This window comes from Lutjanus erythropterus, chromosome 20 (genome assembly GCF_056507025.1).
Source record: "Lutjanus erythropterus isolate fLutEry1 chromosome 20, fLutEry1.hap2, whole genome shotgun sequence".
In the NCBI taxonomy this organism is placed as follows: domain Eukaryota; kingdom Metazoa; phylum Chordata; class Actinopteri; order Lutjaniformes; family Lutjanidae; genus Lutjanus; species Lutjanus erythropterus.
Window position 1 is genome coordinate 32515701 of NC_139336.1, and position 20021 is coordinate 32535721.

The 20021-nt window shown below is 38.3% G+C and overlaps 3 protein-coding genes across 3 annotated transcripts; all 3 read left to right on the forward strand.

Annotated features, from left to right (window-relative positions):
- The first annotated feature begins 1542 nt into the window (after positions 1 to 1542).
- On the forward strand, positions 1543 to 6364 carry LOC146308771 (peptidyl-prolyl cis-trans isomerase F, mitochondrial-like). The gene is made up of 5 exons (XM_084745389.1): positions 1543 to 1622; positions 3434 to 3464; positions 5492 to 5580; positions 5708 to 5880; positions 5988 to 6364. Exons 1-5 carry the CDS (start codon positions 1554 to 1556, stop codon positions 6121 to 6123), a joined length of 498 nt encoding a protein of 165 aa, XP_084601515.1. The 5' UTR covers positions 1543 to 1553; the 3' UTR covers positions 6124 to 6364.
- A 4895-nt stretch (positions 6365 to 11259) lies between these two features.
- Positions 11260 to 13514, forward strand: LOC146308772 (peptidyl-prolyl cis-trans isomerase-like). Its single transcript, XM_084745391.1, has 5 exons — positions 11260 to 11420; positions 11559 to 11589; positions 12788 to 12876; positions 12966 to 13138; positions 13221 to 13514. Exons 1-5 carry the CDS (start codon positions 11352 to 11354, stop codon positions 13354 to 13356), a joined length of 498 nt encoding a protein of 165 aa, XP_084601517.1. The 5' UTR covers positions 11260 to 11351; the 3' UTR covers positions 13357 to 13514.
- A 2947-nt stretch (positions 13515 to 16461) lies between these two features.
- LOC146308773 (peptidyl-prolyl cis-trans isomerase F, mitochondrial-like) lies at positions 16462 to 18968 on the forward strand. The gene is made up of 5 exons (XM_084745390.1): positions 16462 to 16657; positions 16778 to 16808; positions 18213 to 18301; positions 18428 to 18600; positions 18701 to 18968. The coding sequence occupies exons 1-5, from the start codon at positions 16589 to 16591 to the stop codon at positions 18831 to 18833; spliced, it is 495 nt and encodes a 164-aa protein (XP_084601516.1). The 5' UTR covers positions 16462 to 16588; the 3' UTR covers positions 18834 to 18968.
- Positions 18969 to 20021: the final 1053 nt, after the last annotated feature.

Genomic DNA, 20021 nt, shown 5'->3' on the forward strand with positions numbered 1-20021 from the left:
CAACACAATAATGTTATATTTGGAAAATTATGGACTATTTAACTGCAAATTTGCTAGAAGGAAAAAAAAAAGTTTTTTAATATGTAAACTATTCCACATATTTTGTAACACATTGTAATTGCCATTATTTTCTATTTATTTTTTAATCATAATCGTCATTGTACCGACAGTTTCCTCGTCCCTTTCCTGAATCTCAGAATCAGAATTAAAAATCACTTTATTTGACAAAAACAGTTTGTTCTGGAGGCTCTGGTGTGTCATTTTTCAGCCGTCGTACTGGAGAGAGAGCTGCGAGAGCACTGGGCACAGATTAAAGGGATACTTCACCCAAAAAAATGAAAAGTCAGTCATTATCTACTCACTCATGATGTGACATTTGTTAAGGTCTGCAACATGTTTTCTTACATCTGGAGAACAAACTTTGTCAGCCAGAGCATCTCTGCAGTTTTCTCATATATATTTTCTTTCTAAAACACTGCAGCGTTCTGTGATTTGGATGATATTTTGATGAACTGCTCAGCCCTTCCTGTGACCACTCTCACCTGGGTGAAAACACATTTCAGTAGAGAAATCTGGAGCAACAGGTTTCACAATGAACAGTTCAGTTTAGTAAAATGTATAATATTTCCCTCTGAATGTGGAGAACTTACTTACTTCATTGTATTCTTGTATTTCCTGCTGCCTAAAAGCTTTAGCTGCTAAAAGCTCCACAAGCTGGTCACTGTCTGGCTGTAAACTGTGTTTTTTTTATATCTATTATTACTATTATTATTATTATTATTAGCATTATTAAAATATAAATTATAATGTCTTTAAAGATTAAATCAGTCATTTCCAAACTTTTTGACTTGGTATCCTTCACAAAAAACAGCACCTCGTCGTGGCTCTGGTACCACTTTACAATAATACAATAATTACCTTTATGAATTCTTTATTAATGGATATCATTAGATTATGAACACGATAACTTAAACTGCACTTAGAATAAATTATTAATAAGCTGTTACAACACATTAGATAAAAAGGGCAATGAATATAGAAGTATACATGAAATTATCATGTATACAACTGTACATATCAAAACATTAAATGTAACAGAATAAGTAATATTGCACATGATATTGAAAGTGATATTACACATGAAATTAAACATCTTATCAAATGTACCAGATAAGTAATGTTACACATGATGTTGAAAGAGTAGACGAGCAGTATTATAAATTTATTCAGTTAATCTTCAAGCTTTTGATAATCAAAAAATCTTCTTATTTCAAGGAAATCTTGACAGATTTTTCCAGATGAAATCTTCTGACTACCTCACCTCTCTCTCCTTCCCACCAGCTGGCGCATCTTCACATTTAACCCCGCCCACCTCCCGTCCTATTGGTCAATTCTTGAGCCTTTCAGAAGAGCCTGACTGTGATTGGCTGTCGGCGGCCTTTACATCAGCGGTGCACAGAGGCACATAAATAGAGACCTAAATAGAAACAGTTCCTATACCGTCTGTCAGGATTTGATTCAGGTGCTTTTTACCCTCAGAATCTTTTATCAACATGGGAAACCCTCGAGTTTTCTTTGACATCACTGTGGATGGAGCAAACGCCGGCAGGATTGTAATGGAGGTAAAACTAACACATATTATCATTATGCACTGAACATTTCTCACTTTATTTCTTTTTTAAAACGTTTGTGATAAAATCTTTTAGATGCATGTGTCTGATTCAGATAAAGCCTGTATCTGACTGACATGTTGCAGTGCGTCAACTTCTCTCATGAAGCTTTTAGGTTTCATCTTGGTGTCCATTTCATACAGTGCATGTATATATAACCTATTAATATCCTCATATGTTCGGTTAATTACATAAATGGAGATAAGAGTAATTAAATCATGCGCAGATGATGAAGTGATGGAAACGCCCAGCAGCTGCTGCTAACAACAGATGGAGCTGCAGGTTCAGGCTGCAGCTCCTCTGTGACACAGTTACTCTTCAAATAATCAATAATAATAATAATAATAATAATAATAATAATAATAATAATAATGAGTCAATTCATAGAATCTCTTCTTTTCGACGTTAAAGGTCGTGATTTAAGCAGAAAAAAAGGCCCAAATAATGTCTGGTTTCAGCTTCTCAAATGCAAGAATTTCTCGCTTTATCTCGTCAGAAAATGATATTAAACTTTAATATCTTTGGTTTTTGGACATAACAAGACATTTGGATAAGTTTTTTACATTTAAGGAATTATAATGGAAATGTTTACTATTTTCTGACACTTTACAGTCAAAATGCTGATATTGATTCTTAGTAAATAATAATAATAATTATTATAGTTATAAATGAAAGGTTGTGGCAGGAGTGCTTCCATTGCATTCTCTTTTAAATCAATTCAAATATTTTGTTTTAACATCCAACATGACATTATATTTTTTAAAAGGAGCACTTTGGAGGGTTTTTTGTGGCTTTTTTCTGATATTTGGAACCAATATAACTTGCAGTAAAAATTAAAATCTTAGCCTCAAAATTTTAATAATTTTAATTAGTTACTTTGCAGATTCAGATTATTAATATAAACTATAAAACAACTTATGAACAATTAAAAAAATAAATTAGAATTGACCCTTCTGGTCCCGCCCCTTTTGGGGGACCAGACCAATTTTCTCTTTTCCTGTTTCCTGTACTTAGATTTGCTTTTTTTTTTTTTAAGGTTCATCAATGTTAAAAAAAAAAAAAAAAAAAAAAAAGTTTTGATGATGTTCCCAGACGACCTGTAAATGCATCTTAAATTAGCTAATGTTAGCAAAAACACTAGCTGACTAGCGAGATAATCTGCATCAATCATTAGGTCACTAGGAAGCGTGTTTTGCTAACAAAAGTTTCTCAACAGAAGATCAGGAGAAAAATAAAGAGAGAAATTATATGATGTCTGTAAGAGATCAGTTATCAGTTCCATCCCCAGTGATTGTTTGTGATTGATCAACATTTTGGGCTGCAGGGGCGCAAACATTTTTTTGGCTTCTGAAAGGGGGGACGTGCCAGAAACAGTTTGGGAACCACTGACCGATGTGATGATGTAAGATCAGCTCAGTCTTTATTGTCCTGCCTGAAATTTGGTTTGCAGCAAATTCAGATGGTGTTCAGTGATTTTTTCTGCACCAGCTGTGAGTGCAGGTTGTTAATTTTAAATGCCGTGGTACTGAAAGAAAGATCGAGTATCACTTTTTTATACTTGTACTCCATCAAAGTTTAAAATTCTGGTGTCGTAACAGTTCTAGTTATTACTGTAGGGTCTGTCTCGACTTTTCCGTCTGTGCATTTGGTGTCAAACTGACACAAACTTTTGCTGTTTCTTTGTCACTAATCGAAGTGTGTGTGTGTGTGTGTGTGTGTGTGTGTGTGTGTGTGTGTGTGTGTGTGTGTGTGTGTGTGTGCAGCTGCGGGCTGATGTGGTCCCAAAGACTGCAGGTAGGTAAAGAGGGAGGCTCGTACCTTCAGTGCATGCAGAGCTGCAGCTCGTTCTCTCTCCACACAAACACACACACACACACACACACACACACACACACACACACACACACACACCATAAATGGATTTATGTTTGGTTGAGGAAACTATGCGTCCCCATTAATCCTCAGCTGAGAGTTTATTCTGAATATGGGTCGAGGCTTCAAAGGCATCGATCAAAGAGCCTGAATGTCCAGTTGCAGAGCTAAACAGTGTAAACAGGGATAAGGAGGGCTGCAACAGCTGGGATTAGTAACAAGCAGGAGAAGAAGAAAAAAACACTTATTTAGTTGTTTAATGGTGATTTTCATCTGTTTACAGCTGGCAGCGGCTGACAGTAATGTATCTGTTGCTCTTTCCCGCAGTCTTCATGCAACTCTCGACAAGAAAACCAGGAATCTGGCGCTGGCTGACTGAGATTCTGCCCCACATAGCTATTGTTAGTTATATGACCTCATTATTATTCTCAGTGGGTGCAGAGAAAAGGCCTATATGCTTCCTTTGTGCTTACTGTAGTGTCTATACTGTTTCTGCACTTTAATTGCCGTATTCTTCAAAGCAGGAATCTCGAACTATGAGCCTGAGGGCCACGTGTCTCATTTTGTACAGTCGGCTGTTGTATTAAGTATAATTATCTGTGCAGAGGACTGATGCAGCAGGGAGCTGTGGACGACAGTCAGACTGTCTTTCATTTTCTCCACCGTGAACAAAAAAATTAAAGTTCAGCTGTTTTTCAACCAGCAGCAGCACCTGAGAGGTCAGCTTCACCCGTGACACAAAGAGACAAAGCAACAATAAAGACACAGAACAACCACAAAGATACACAAAATGACTACAAAGAGACAGAAAGTGACTGCAACAGAACATAACTTAATAACACAAAGACTCAAAAAAACTACAAACAAACACAAAACAACAAGATGCACGTGAAGACATAGAGACACCAAATGACTACTGACACAAAACAAGCACAAAGACACAAAATAAACAAAAACAGAGGCAAAAGTCCACAAAGACATGCAGAACAACTACAAACACACACAACCACAAAGAGACACAAAACAACAAAGACACATGATAACCATAAAGAGATGCAAAATGACCACAAAGAGATGCAAAGAGACAGAACATGACCACAAAGACACAGAGCAACCACAAAGAGATGTAAAACATCCACAAAGAGAAAACAACCACAAAGAGACGCAAAACAACCACAAAGAGAAAACAACCACAAAGAGACACAATATGACCACAAAATATGCAAAATGACTACGAATAGATGCAAACTAGGGCGGCACGGTGGTGCAGTGGTTAGCACTGCCGCCTCACAGCAAGAAGGTCCTGAGTTCGATCCCCCAGCTCCCCGGCTGGGGCAGGGCCTTTCTGTGTGGAGTTTGCATGTTCTCCCCGTGTCTGTGTGGGTTCTCTCCGGGTTCTCCGGCTTCCTCCCACAGTCCAAAGACATGCACGTTAGGTTAATTGGTGACTCTAAATTGCCCGTAGGTATGAATGTGAGTGTGAGTGGTTGTCTGTCTATGTGTCAGCCCTGCGATGAACTGGCGACTTGTCCAGGGTGTACCCTGCCTTTCGCCCAATGTGAGCTGGGATAGGCTCCAGCAGCCCCGCGACCCTTACGGACTAAGCGGTTACAGAAAATGAATGAATGAATGAATGAATGAATAGATGCAAACTGACTGAAAATGACTACAAAGACACAGAAGAACTGATGCAAACACACACCACCAAAAAGAGACTGAAAACTACAATAGAGATGCAAAACAACTTCACATAGATGCAATACTACTATAAGGACACACACATGACCACAGAGAATCAGAAGGACTTGGTGGTGTGTAGGAGAGGGACGAGGAGGCTTTTCACATGTCAGACGTACATCAAAGTTATTAATGCAAAGTAATAAATAGTGTACTGGTATTTTAGTTGGTTCAGGTATGTTTAATGGAGCGACTGTGTCTTTATTTTACAGAAAACTTCCGTGCTCTGTGCACCGGAGAGAAAGGTTTTGGCTACAAGGGATCCACGTTTCACCGAGTCATCCCTAAATTTATGTGCCAGGTACAGTGAAGGCAAGGAATGTGTCCTGTTTCCTTGTTTTCAGAGGTTCAGATCACCTGAGGTTACAGATTTGATTTGATTTCTGTCACCACGTTCGCTGAGTTCACTTCTTTTTTTCTTATTTCAGGGTGGGGACTTCACCAACCACAATGGAACCGGAGGAACATCCATCTACGGGGAGAAGTTTCCCGATGAGAACTTCCAGTTGAAGCACAAGGGCATGGGCACGCTGTCGATGGCGAACGCCGGGCCGAACACCAACGGATCCCAGTTCTTCATCTGCACGTCCTCAACTGACTGGTGAGCCCCGCTCTGACCGAATGTACCGCTGCATTCAGGTTCAATCAGCAGTTTCAGCTTGTTTCACATGTTCCTCTCACATACTAATGAGCTGCTGTCCTCTGCAGGCTGAACGGGAAACACGTGGTGTTTGGCAGCGTCGTCGAGGGCATTGATGTTGTCAAGGCGATAGAGAAGCAAGGAACAAAGAGCGGCACCCCTAAAGCCAAGGTTGTCATCGCCGACTGTGGGGAGCTAAAATAGATCCGAGTAGCTCCAGTTATCGTTTCTCATTGAACTAAAATAGTGCGACAGAGCTCCTTCACCTGTCAGACGTGTCCTTCATCACCCACATCCCAGTGAATCTCTGAGATGGTTTATATCTGCAGCATCAGTAGAAAAACACACCCTGAACCCGCTTTTCCCTCTAAAGATGTTTGTCTACTGTGTTGATATTTGTTGTGCAATATTTTGTACCTTTTAACTCGTTCTTTAAGAACCACATTTGTTAACAAAATCTGAATAAAATGATTGTGATCGTGTAAATAAAACAACTTGAAAGCCTTCTGTGTGCAGCTTTTCATCTTTTGTTCATCTTCTCAGTCTTTGCATTTGAGTGTTTCTGTTAATTAATCACATTATAATTTGATCAATGCCAGCAGGATCAAGACAAGTGGATTAACAAACACTCAAACATGCAGTTGACAGATTTCACCACTAGAGGACAGTATAGGCCTTAACTCCAGGAAAATACCGTTTTTCATGTTGGTCATAACTTTGTACAGCAGAGAAAGGAGTATTCAGATCTGTTACTTAAGTTAAAGTACTCACTCTTAAATTTGTCCAAGTAAAATTTCTGCATTTATTGTATTCAAAATAAAAACATCTAATTATTATAATAAAAATAGGCTTAAAGTTTGTAAAGTAAAAGTAGTCTTTGTGCAGAACAATGTTCCCCTGTCAGTGTTTTATTATTAAATACAGTGTGTGTATTTATGTTGATGGGATAAAAGTAAAATCATGAAAATCAAGTAGAATTGCTGTTTAAAGGGACAGTTCAACCTCAAATCAAACATACATATTTTATTGATGGCCTGTAGTGATATTTATCCATCTGGATAATTTTGGAGTAGGTTTTGAGTTTTGGAGATATCAGCTGTAGAGATGTCTGCCTTTTTCCAATATAATGGGACTAAATGGCACTTAAAACACACACAAAATAATTAAATTAAATTAAATTGAAATAAATAAATAAACAAAATGGAATACTCAAGACCAGTGTATTTTTCAAATAATAATAATAATAATAATAATAATAATAATAAAACGAGAAAAAAAATAATTAAATAAATAATAAATAAACGCATAAATAAAATAAATATAAAAAAGGAAGTAGTTCTGGTCGATTCCACCATAGAGAGAAAGTCACTGGTGTTGAATTTTTCAAATATATATATATATATTTTTTTGCCACTTTAGGCACCAGAAGACACATTCATTCATTACACATTCTGAGTCATACATCTTTGTCTTAACAGCTTAATTTACTTAAATTAAAATTTAAAATAAACGCAAACATCAGTTTAAATTATTATTTGTAATGGTGAGAATAAAACAGGTATAAATTAAAAAACATATAAAAATGTTAATGCAAAAAAGTGGCAGTGTATTTTTGTGCACATTTTGTTAAAATATCTATAAACTATTTAGTTACGGCTCCAAAAAAAAAAAAAAAAAACTGCCTGTTTCAGCTTTGTGACGATGCACTTTCCAGCTGATCCAAGAGGGTTTTTAAAGTTTATTCAGCATAAGAAGTACAGGAATTTTCTCAACCCTGAAAAGAACACTTTATCCTTTAGTTTACCAGGGAAAAAAAGAAAAATTAAATTAATTAATGAATTAATAATAATAAAAAAAAAAAAAAATGGAAATACATATTTTTCATGGGACAGGAAGAGGATAAAAAGCTGTGATCTGAAAAGTAACTAAAGTTGTCACACAAATGTAGAGGAGTAAGTACAATATTTACCTCTGAGATGTAATGGAGTAGAAGTACAAAGCTGCGTAAAAGGGAAATATATATGTCAAAATTGTATTTAAGTACAGAATAAATGTAATTGGCTCCATTCCACCGCTGCTGTAATGTATTAATTATGTGGAGTAATTTGATGTTGTAATTGAATTTATAGCTCAAAGGCAAGAAGAAAAGGTTGAGAAATGCATGTGGAAGCGTGTCACACCTGATTGTGGTTGGTGCCTTTTGGCTACATACAGTGTGAGTCACTGGTTGTGTCTTGCAGTGGACCTGCAACAGAGGAATGTCATGTTCTAGCATCATCTCCAACACTGGAATTTACTCTCAGTGGCCACAAGAGGGCGCTTCTCTATTCTGATATTCACTGTGGTCTTTGGTCTGTGATCTTTGTCAGACAATAATCAATGTGGATCACAGGAGGGAAACGTCTTTGTCCAGCCTGTGTCTCCAAGACATAAATGAGACCAATAAGACTAATTCCTCATACTTCTTAAATTTGGCTCTTTAGAAATACCCTTCACTTGTCTCAACCGGAGACTAATTTGGGCCCAATTTAAGATCTTAAAATCTTCCCTTTTTTTGTCTGACTGCACCGATCTTAAATTTGTCTTAAATAATCAGCTCTTGGGCTAATAATAAGATCTAACAGAAAACATGGTTGTCTAAAATGAGATCTTAAATTTGTCTCAGTGGTCAAATTGTTTTAGTCTTGTTGCTCCGTGCTCGTCAAGGAGAAACCTCTGAGACAAATGTGAGACTTAAACCTTTTGCTCATAGTTCTTAAATTCAGCTCCTGAGAAAGAGCTTTTGTCTTGTCTCAGCCCGAGACTAATTTGAGCCTAATTTAGGATTTAGAATTTTTAAGCTCCTTTAGGATGAGGGGTTTAGGAGAAACAGATGAGACTTCATTGAGCTCAAAATGAGGATCTTGTTCATGTCTCATAAGACAAAGAAAAGCTTGTGATTGTGAGATGCATTTTTTTTCTTCTGGGTGTGTACATGCTTGCTAGTAAAAAATGTAGACTAAAAGTGTAAAATTTAAAAGGATTTACTGTAAGACTGTCAGAAATGGAACCTAATAGTCATAAGCAGCAGTGTACTCTGGTGAATGGATGTATTGTCTTCCCATGCTCTGGTGTTGTCATGAGCCAGAAAGCATTTCATTGGATGCAGATTTATTAGTGTATACCCCCGAGCGCAGGATGACTCATCAAAAGTTTTAATTAATCATTTTTAATGGTTTTCCAGGAAAAGACAAACTGTGAAATATCCCAAAACACCTACAAAATTACTTTTTTGTAATTTTGTTGGCACATAGGTGCCAAAACCGCCTCAGAGGCCAGGGAACAGGCCAGAGTACTGAGGTCCTTTTCTTGCTAGGTTTGGCTCCAAGCAACCCCTGGGGCAGCAGTTAGCAATTAGCCAGCTTAGTTTAGTAACAAGTAAAGCTATTTGTCCATTAGGAAAGTCCATAAACAACCTCAGAACTGTGTGACTGGCCATGTTCACTGGCTGCTGAGCCCGGTTCTGTTGCCTGCGAATGGCAGCTAACAGTCATGGTTAGCTACTTTAGCAACAAGTAAGCCGCTAAAGCTATCTGTCCATCAGGAAACTGTAATTAAATCACAGAGAGTTGAAGCTGAGCAGCTGGAGGACATCAGGAGGAAACCAGAAAATATTTTCTCCATAAGATATGATCCAGGTTCACCTGAATCAGTGAATAAAGTTATTAATCAAGATATCAATTCTGACTAAATAGGAACTAAAATGAATAAAGGTTTACTAGCTTCATTAAACATCCTCCTGCCAGCTCCTCTGCTAACTGTGTCAACGTGAACACTCCCCGAGTTGTTCCAGCTCCCAGTCAACACAGTTCACCACTAAATGCACCACTAGTTGCATGGCTAACTGTGCTAACAAGCTAACAGCAACTAAGTTACAGTTAGTGGTTGCTGTTGCTGTTTTGATTCGGCCTTGTTCGCTGGAAGCTCTCAGTCCAGGAGGAGTTAACTAATATGACCGCTCTCCTTCATGCATTGACCGCTTTAGCGGCGCTGCATAAAGCACAGTCAGCACTACTGGCCACTGTAAAATCTGATATGTAGGAGTGAGTGCTGCAGGAATGAGTCATAAAACCTGGAAATGAGTTAGCATATTAGCACTTCCTGATCTTGAAGAAATAAATAGATTTTAGCATTATAGTGGCTTTTTTACTCCAGATGTGTAAAATGTTGTAAACTTTTGTTCCCCACAGGACTTATTTTTTGCACTAATCCAAAATCCAATGGAAAAATCTTCTGGTAGCAAAAATACGTCTCCACAGCACTCTGTAAGCCTTCTGCTAGCCGTTTAATGTGAACTTTAAAGGTAAATTATGCAGAATTTGTCATTTGCTGTTTGTACCTCCTAATGAGACAGAGGGCAGGGTCAATGCAGATACACACACCACCACACACTTTTAGTGTGTTAATAAGACAATTAATTAGTTAATAAGACAAAAAAAAACGTAACAAGAGAAAAAAGATGCAAAACCTATCAGAGTAAAACAATACAACAGACAGAACAAGAAGAAAATTATGTAAAAATAAAACAAGATGAAAGTCATAAAAGACATATTGACAAAAAGGCTGTAAAAGACATAAAAGACATAAAACAACATAATAGACTTAAAAAGACAAAACAGGCGGAGACGGAGACTCAGCCACAGATAAAAGGTGAGGTTCAGTTAACTTTGCACAGAAACAGCTAGTTTCAGTAGAAATGTCCTTTGGCTGCTTTTTACTCACTCTACATACTCTGTACACTATGTAGAGCCTGTACTTTTTACTTTTACCTAAGTAAAGAAGTAGAATCTGTACTTCCACTTACACCAGAGTCTTTTTTTTAGACAAGTATTTGTACTTCTACTTGAATGGAGATTGTGTGTACTTTTGTCACCATATCTATCAGAATGGACAACTTGTAGACTTTTATAAATGTACTTTAAAGAGAAGCAGGGTTTCACTTTGTAGGAATCATCATGCATGCACTGCAACGTTCACATGTGAACAGAAATTTCCACATGAGATAAGTTAACTACCTGACTTTTGCCCCGCCCCCCACCCCCGACTGACACTCCTTTGGATTTTTTTTGTGTGAGCTGGAGTCTAACACGCCTGTACATGACAGCTTTCAAACTGCTGACTTTCATGACAGAAACATGTCTGTCTGCTCATTGCTCCGCCTGTGCAGACGTCTCACGTGACAGCTTAACCCCGCCCATCTTCACTCTTGTTGGTCCATTCTTGAGACTTTGAGAAAAGTCTGGTTGTGATTGGCTGTGGGTATCCTCGACATCACTGGTACATAGAATCATATAAAAATAGACTTAGATAGAGTCAGATACAGTGTGACTGAAACGCTGTCAGGAATTTATTCATTTTCCCGTTATAATCATATCACAGGCACCTTTACCAACATGGGAAACCCCAAAGTTTTCTTTGACATCACTATTAATGGCGCCCCAGCTGGCAGGATTGTAATGATGGTAAGACAAACATCTGACTATTAACCTTTGTCACTTCCGTTTATTTCAACTATGGCTGTTTTTTAAGGATTAAAGTCATTGCAAGTATTTTTTTTATATATATATATCCATTTGTATGATAATGTCTGTGTTTTGCAGCTCCGGGCTGATGTGGTCCCAAAGACTGCAGGTATGTAAACTTTGACAGCAAGGAGAAAACTTTATAAGTTCACTGCTTGCAGAGCTACAGAGCTGCAGCTCAGGCTTTTTCCCCCACACCCACAATTGATTTATGTTTGGTTTGAGGAAGCTATGCGTCGCCATTAATCCTCAGCTGAAAATTTACTGCGACGATGAGGCTGTGGGTGAGGCAGGAAGTAAGAACCGGAATTACCAGTTGCAGAGCCAAATGTGAGTGCAAACACTGCAACAAGGAGTGCCACGGCTGCTCTGATTAATAAGGAGGAGAAGAAGAAGAAGCAGAACACTTGTTAGCTTGAAATGTCCTGATATTTGTCACTTTCACCTTTTAACCAGCTGCCAGTGGTTGACAGTAATCTATCGGCTGCTCTGTCCCACAGTGCATGCAACTTTGAACAAAAAAATCTTCTGGGTGCATTTCTAACTGACTGTGGTTTTGTTCCTCATAGCCATTGTTAGTTATATGACCTTATTTATACTCAGTGGGTGCAGAAAAAAAGGAATGAAAGCTTCATTTCAGCTTACAGTAGTTTCTGTTGTGGCATCATGCTGCATCTGCTGCACCTAACTGTCATATTCTTTAAAGCTGGAGTCTAAAACTACCAGCCAAGAGCCAGATACGACACACAACACAATCATATAAAACCCTCCACGAGCTTAGAGTATCGTTTCATTCAACCTGCAAATGAATTGTGAAATGTGAATATTCAGCTGCATCTCAAAGAAATTCAGACAACCACAAAGACCAAACAACTATGCTGGTGCTGTGCAGGAAGGGTGGGCGGCCTTTCACATGTCTGTGCACATGAGTGCAAAGACATAGAACACCACAAAAGAGACACAAAGCAACTGCAAAGAAATGTAAATGACCATAGGGAGACACAAAACTACAACAAAGAGACACAAAGCAACTACAAAGAGATGCAAAGAAATGAGAAAAAGACACGTAATGACCACACAGAGCATCAAACAACTACAAAGAGACACAAAGTGACTGAAAAGAGACAAAATGACCACAAAGAGACACACAGCAACTATAAAGAACCACTAAGTAACTTTAAGGAGACACACAACAACCATAAAGAGACTCAAAGCAACAAAGAGACACACACATGACATGAACCTGTAATTTATTTTTGTATTTTTGTTGGTTTAAGTATATTTAATTGAGTTTCTTTATTTTACAGAAAACTTCCGTGCTTTATGTACCGGAGACAAAGGGTTTGGCTACAAGGGCTCCTCGTTTCACCGAGTCATCCCTAATTTCATGTGCCAGGTACATCTTTTGTTTGCACATGTTCAGATTTAACCTGCGCAGACAGAATTTTTATTTATTTATTCAAGCAAGTCTTTTGATTTATTTAGGGCGGTGACTTTACCAACCACAATGGAACTGGAGGAAAATCCATCTATGGGACGAAGTTTGCTGATGAGAACTTCGAGTTGAAGCACACAGGACCTGGTATTCTGTCCATGGCCAACGCTGGACCAAACACCAACGGGTCCCAGTTCTTCCTCTGCACAAATAAAACTGAGTGGTGAGCTCTACTTGTGCATCGCTCCATTTCAGCTTGTTTCAGGTGTTTTTCTCACATACTAACGATCTTGTCTCGTCTCCAGGCTGGACGGGAGGCACGTGGTGTTTGGCAGTGTCGTGGAGGGCATGGAGATTGTCAAGAAAATAGAGAGCTATGGCTCAGAGAACGGCAAGACCTCAGCCAAGGTTGTCATCGCCGACTGTGGTCAACTATCATGAGACAAAACTCCCTTGGTTCAGCCGGTTCACCTCTCAGATGTATGTTGATAATCATATAATACTTTGTACCTTCTACTCTGTCCTTTAAGGACCACATTTGTTAACAAAATCTGAATAAAACAATGGTGATCATGTTAATAAAACAACTTGAAAACCTGTTCTGTGTCCGTCTCCTCACTGAGGAACATCCACCCTGTTTATTTTTATTACAATTTTATTAATGTCAGTGTGACCAAAATGTTTTTTATTGTTGTTGATGTCATTTATAGGTCATTATGGGCATTAACTCAACTCAGAGAAAATAGTATTTGTCATGTTTGTCATAGTTATGTATAGTGGTAGAAGACGTATTTAGATCTACAGTACTGTAAAAATACTCTATTACAAGTTAAAGTACCACATATAATCAGGTCATCAAGTGTCATCAGAAAAATGTCCCTGTGCCTGTTATACCATTATAAGAAATGTAATGTAAAAGCAGGATTTTACTGCTGTAGTTGTGGAGGTGGAGCTCATTTTGAACTAAAAATTATTATTTTAATTATGAATTAATCTGCTGATTATTTTCTCCAGTTGTTGTTATAACGACTCAAACTGACACCCTTTTAATATTTTTTATTTGCATACATAAAAACATAATTAATGTGTCAGGAGGGGTACAAGGGGAAAAAAACAAACAAATGAAAACAATAATAATAGTCAAAAACTAACACTGACATAATTTCAGAAAAACTAACAAGCACACACAATGAGCAGAAAAAACTAATCAGTCAAACAGATCATCAGGGTTCCGGCAGGCGGGTTCCGGCGGGCGGGTTCCGGCGGGCGGGTTCCGGCAGGCGGGTGAAAGCGAGGGTGGCTGCAGAGCAGACAGAGGAGAACTAGTGGAAATACACCAGCATATATCTACTGTGCTGACTGGAGGAAATGGGAAGCAGGTGAGTGAGTGGGCGGGGTAAGATCAGGTGGTGAAAACGGCGGGAAAGGGGTTGCTGCAAGACAGGAGGGAGTGGCTGGATCTGGAATGATAAAGAACAATAGTTAACAGAAATACAGAATGGATGGTATGATCCATCTGGAGCTGTGACGTGTTCGAAAGCTCCAGACTGAACAGAACTTTGGGTAAAGTCTGTTTTAATGCATTCAATAAAAGCAAAAAAGGGTAAAATATTAAATACAAGATATTCCTCAATCAAAAAAGAAAAAAAAAACATTCTCCGGGCTCATTCACACCTAGATCTGGACTTTTAAATTATATATTTTTTTTTATTGTACTGCGACTTTAAAATTATTTTAGGTAAACAAAAATAATCATCATACATACAGAAACAACCTGAGAAGGGACCAGGATGCGACACCGAATGGTAAAACATGCCATGTGCACCGTATTACAGGAAGGTTCTGTCATTTACAAAAGACGGCGACGGTTTATCTCTTTAAACAGAATCAATAAGTGAGCAAGGCCTGTGCAGAACTGGTCACCACACAGTGCAGATCTTTTGCGCCGTTGTTCATTTGGCAAGAGGATGAGTAGATGATGATTGAAATCTCATTTTTAAGTGAACTATCCCTTTAAGATTTTAAATAAAGGGCTGCTGTTGGCTTTTGAAGACAGTAAAAAATTTGAGATCTGATTTTCTTAACTTTTTTTTTTTTTAAATTATGCATTCTTTGAAACTAAAGTAAAGACGTGAATTTGTGCTTAGTCACATCAAAAAACAAAAAAGAAGCGTCCTTTTGGGGTTGTGTTTCTTCAACACACAGCTAAATTAATCTCGACAGTTAGCTGCTGACCAGGCTAGTTCAGTGGTAACAGAACAGAAGTAGAGATACAGAATTATGTACACAAAGTGCATCCTGATACAAAAAATATATATTTATATATCATTGTAAAGACACTCAAAAAAATTCTTGACTCTAGTAAAGATGATGCAATATTTTTAAGTAAAATGTGATTGAAATATATAAAATCTGAGTTTATTTATGCAAAAAAGTAAATATAATGTTAATATGCTTAATATAAACTGAATGTAAACAAATCAAGTGAACTTTATTTATTACACATATAAGGAGACAATGTGTGTCTCTTCACGCACACAGTTTATGTAAAACTTTGCATTAACTTAATCAAATCTAGTTTAAGGTATTTAATTTATTCACACTGACTCAACACAATAAAAACATTGTATTAAATGCATTCCTTTACATTAAACGTATGTAATAAAATTACATGGAAAATTTACATGTAATTAAAATACACAAAGTCATGGATTTTGGGTTCATTATTATTTTTTTCAGTGAAGAAATGCTATGTGACTGTAGACATTATGGAAATGTCAAAATTATCGTACATTCGGTCTTTTTGTAATTATTGATCATTTATTGTACTGGCGTTAAAATTTACGGTAAACATACGATAATTATCGTACATCTTGTTCCAGTAACAGACACATTCTGGAGGGGAAAAAACCACCCTGCCTTGTTTGCATTTCTTTAAACCAATCACAAACGTCTTGGGCGGCGCTCAGCCCCAGGATGCAGCGGCGGTGCTGCTGCGAAATAGTGCCGACGGGGAACTTGTTTTGGTGGAACACCTGCACGTCGGGAGGCGAGCTCTGTTATTAAACTGACTACAGCAAGACAAAAGAAAAGCTAAAAGCTGTTAGCTTGTTAACGTTCGTACCATTAACGTCTCAGGCGCTAATATGTCGTTTTCAGCGTGTAAGCTGCAGCTCGGCGGTTGTTCCTGTTTCCCGGGGACTCTAAAAACACAGAAAACAAACACCACCCGTTGTCAATGGCAGGAGTGTATATCCGGTGACAGACTACATTTGGACAGACATTTCCATGAGAGATAAGTTAACTGTCTGACATTTTTTCCCGCCACTGGACCTCATCTATTCTTTGTGTGAGTTGGAGTCAAACACAATCGTACGTGTCTGTTTTCAGACTGATGAGTCTCCCTGCTCTGCTCAGCGCTCCACCCGCGCGGACGTCTCACGTGACAGCTTAGGCCCACTCATCTTCACTCCTATTGGTCCATTCTTTAGCCTTTTGAGAAAACCCTGGCTGTGATTGGCTGTGAGTATCCTCGACATCACTAGTGAATAGAATTATATAAAACAGACTGATAGATACCGTTAGATACACGGTAACTGACACGCTGGCAGGAATTCATTGAAATAGTGTTTTTTTTTCCAGTTCCATCCACATCGCAGGCGCATTTATCAAGATGGCAAACCCTCAAGTTTACCTGGACATCAGTATTGATGGCGCGCCGGCTGGCAGGATTAAAATCGAGGTAAGACATAACAAGCTTTGAACCCTTGTCACCTCCAGTTTATATCCACCATAGCCATAATCAAATGTTTTTTAGACTGATTTGTACGATTTTCTGAAGATCAGTGTCCGTGTTTTGCAGCTCCGGGCTGATGTGGTCCCAAAGACTGCAGGTATGTAAACTTTGACAACACGGAAAGTTTCCTGCACGCAGAGCTGCAGCTCAGGCTTTTTCCACACACACACACACACACACACACACAATTGATTTATGTTTAGCTTAGGAAACTATGAGTCGCCATTAATCCTCCTCTGAAGATTTACTCCGCTGATGGCAGTATGGGACTCAAACTGTGGCAGCTGCAGCCATGAGCGTCCATCCTGTGACCGTGTCTGCTGCTGACATGCCAGACATTGTTTTTTACATGTATAGTGGGGCTGCATGAATAATTAATGATTAATGCTTCCACACACACAGACATATGTCATTTACCATTTTTATAAGCAGTGGAGCAATAATGCTGATAAAGTAAAACCAGAAAAACAGACAGACACGTGCTGTGTATTGTTTTGGGTAATATTACTGATACATGATGTACATAGGAGAGTATTATTTTCTTTTTCCTTGATGTAGTAGTTAGTGTAGTGTTGAAAAAACATAAATTACAACAAATCTTAATATCAAAACACAAAATATTGAGAATTGCAATAATTAACAACCTATTTAATAAATCATGCCCGCTGTGTCTGGCAGCTGCCATGGATCTACCATTGCAAATACATGTTTGTCTGCTATTGAGATGCCAAAATATTTGTTTATACAAATATATTGATGTGAATGGCCTGCAGGATTAATTAATAATTAATGCTGATACACACACAAATACACATATTAGTGTAACTCAGTCAGTTAGTCTCCCAGCTCATTGACATCAGTGGCATTTACTGTGGCAGGTTTGTAGCAGCTGCCACAAACATTAATTAATTATTAATTTGCAGCCCATTCACATCACTGTGTGTGCAGTCTGACACACCGGATGTACACTGCAGGTATAAGTCCTGCCATTGGCAGCAGTATCACAGTATCCGCTAACTGTGTTTTCAGAGTCTCTGGGACACAAGACCAACCTCCTACTTGCAACCTACATGCTGAAAACAGCCAGTTAGCATCTGGGACGCTAATGGTACAAATATAAAGATGCTAACAGTTGCTACTAGTGATGTAGTCACTTTAATACCAGCCCGCCTCCTGACGAGCAAATGTTCCACCAAAACAAGTTCCCTTAGAGCCTCCCAGGACATTTGTGATTGGTTTAAAGAAATGCAAACAAGGCAGGGTGTTTACAACCAAAAGAGACAAACACAGCTGTAAAAAAACAACTTTGAATATAAAATAGTGCAAGGAGATGCAAAACAACAGCAGAGATTTAAAAAGACACTGATGCTGTGTAGCTGGTGACCTCTTGTGGGTTTGAGTTTGAGATAAACGGTGCTTATTACTGGTGACGTGAACCTGTGATTTATTTTTGTATTTTTGTTGGTTTAAGTGTATTTAATTGCGTTTCTTTATTTTACAGAAAACTTCCGTGCTTTATGTACCGGAGAGAAAGGTATTGGCTTCAAGGGCTCCACGTTTCACCGGATCATCCCTGAATTTATGTGCCAGGTACAGTGAAGATATGGGATTTGTTGTTTTTGTTGTTTGTGCATATTCAGATTTAACCTGTAATGACTGGATATTTACTGCAGTTGTCACATATGCTGACTTAACTGAGCCTTTTGATTTATTTAGGGCGGTGACTTTACCAACCATGATGGAACTGGAGGAAAATCCATCTATGGGGAGACGTTTGCTGATGAGAACTTCCAGTTGAAGCACACAGGATCTGGTATACTGTCCATGGCCAACGCTGGACCAAACACCAACGGGTCCCAGTTCTTCATCTGCACAGTTAAAACTGAGTGGTGAGCTCTACTCGTAGATCGCTGCGTTCAGGTTCAATCAACAGTTTCAGCTTGTTTCAGACGTTTGTCTCACATACTAATGAGGACGTCTCGTCTCCAGGCTGGACGGGAAGCACGTGGTGTTTGGAAGTGTCGTGGAGGGCATGAACGTGGTCACGAAAATGGAGACCTATGGCGACGACAGCGGGGACCCGACGGCAAAGGTTGTTATCACTGACTGTGGTCAACTATAATGAGACAAACCCTCTCACATATACTGTATTCTGTAATACTTTATACCTTCTGATTTGTCCTTTAGGGACCACATTTGTTAACAAAATCTGAATAAAATGATGGTGATCATGTTAATAAAACAGCTTGAAAGCCTGCTCTGTGTACGTCTTCTCATTCAAGAACACCCAACTTGTAGATTTCTTTGTATTTGAGTGTTTCTGTTAATTAAAGACAATACTACGATTTGATTATTGTCAGTGGGATCAAAATTAAGTCCTTTAATAAGGTTTCATTTGATTTATTAGCACTGTTGTCATTTACAGGTCGCTATGGGCATTAACTGAACTCAGGGAAAATCCATTATCATATTCATGTCATAGTACTATTCATATCTGTTACTTAGAGGTATAATTTGAAACGTTTTCCTAAAGAAAACAAGGTACAGATTTGTATGACAAATCCCTTTCAGTCATCATGTTTGCTGTGCTCCGGATGTTTCGCCGAACAAAAACACTGGTACTGAACGTCCTGATGCTTTCAGGAACAGCTCAGACAAATCCTGCTGACTCTACCTTCGTGTGTGTGTGTGTGTGTGTATACACACATATATATATATAAGTTGATTTTTTTTTAAACCAATCTAATCTACCACAAAATACAGTAAACGGTGCTGAGAGATTTTCTTTTTTAATTCCTGATTAGGTACAGAATTTATCAAAACAAAGTTATCAATGTTCAGTGTTATTCACAATAAAAACAGAAACAAAAAACTAAAAACCAAGTTGAAGTACACAGATTAAGGCATCAACATCTCCTTTGCCAGTTTCTCCTCCAGTGCACCTCAAAGAGAGTGATACAAAAATAAATTCAAAAGAATTCAAGTTTTCCTATAGAAAGGTCTCCGTAAGAAAACAAAGATATTACGAGATTATAAACAGGAAGACCGACGACCAATCACGGCACAGTAAAACCACAAATACAAAACATACAGATCCAATACAGCAAAGGTAAAGATCGTAATGGTTAGAGAGGAAAATATCCACGGCTAGTTCCCTATTTGAAAAGTTTTTGCTCTGTTTTGACTGAGTGGATTCAGGAAAGCTTCTGGAAAAAAGGCAGATTTTTCTGCACCAGGACATCGTGGTATTTAACAGAGGTTTGTAGCAAAGGAAGTCTCTGTTTCTGACACAAAATGTAAAAATAGAGTA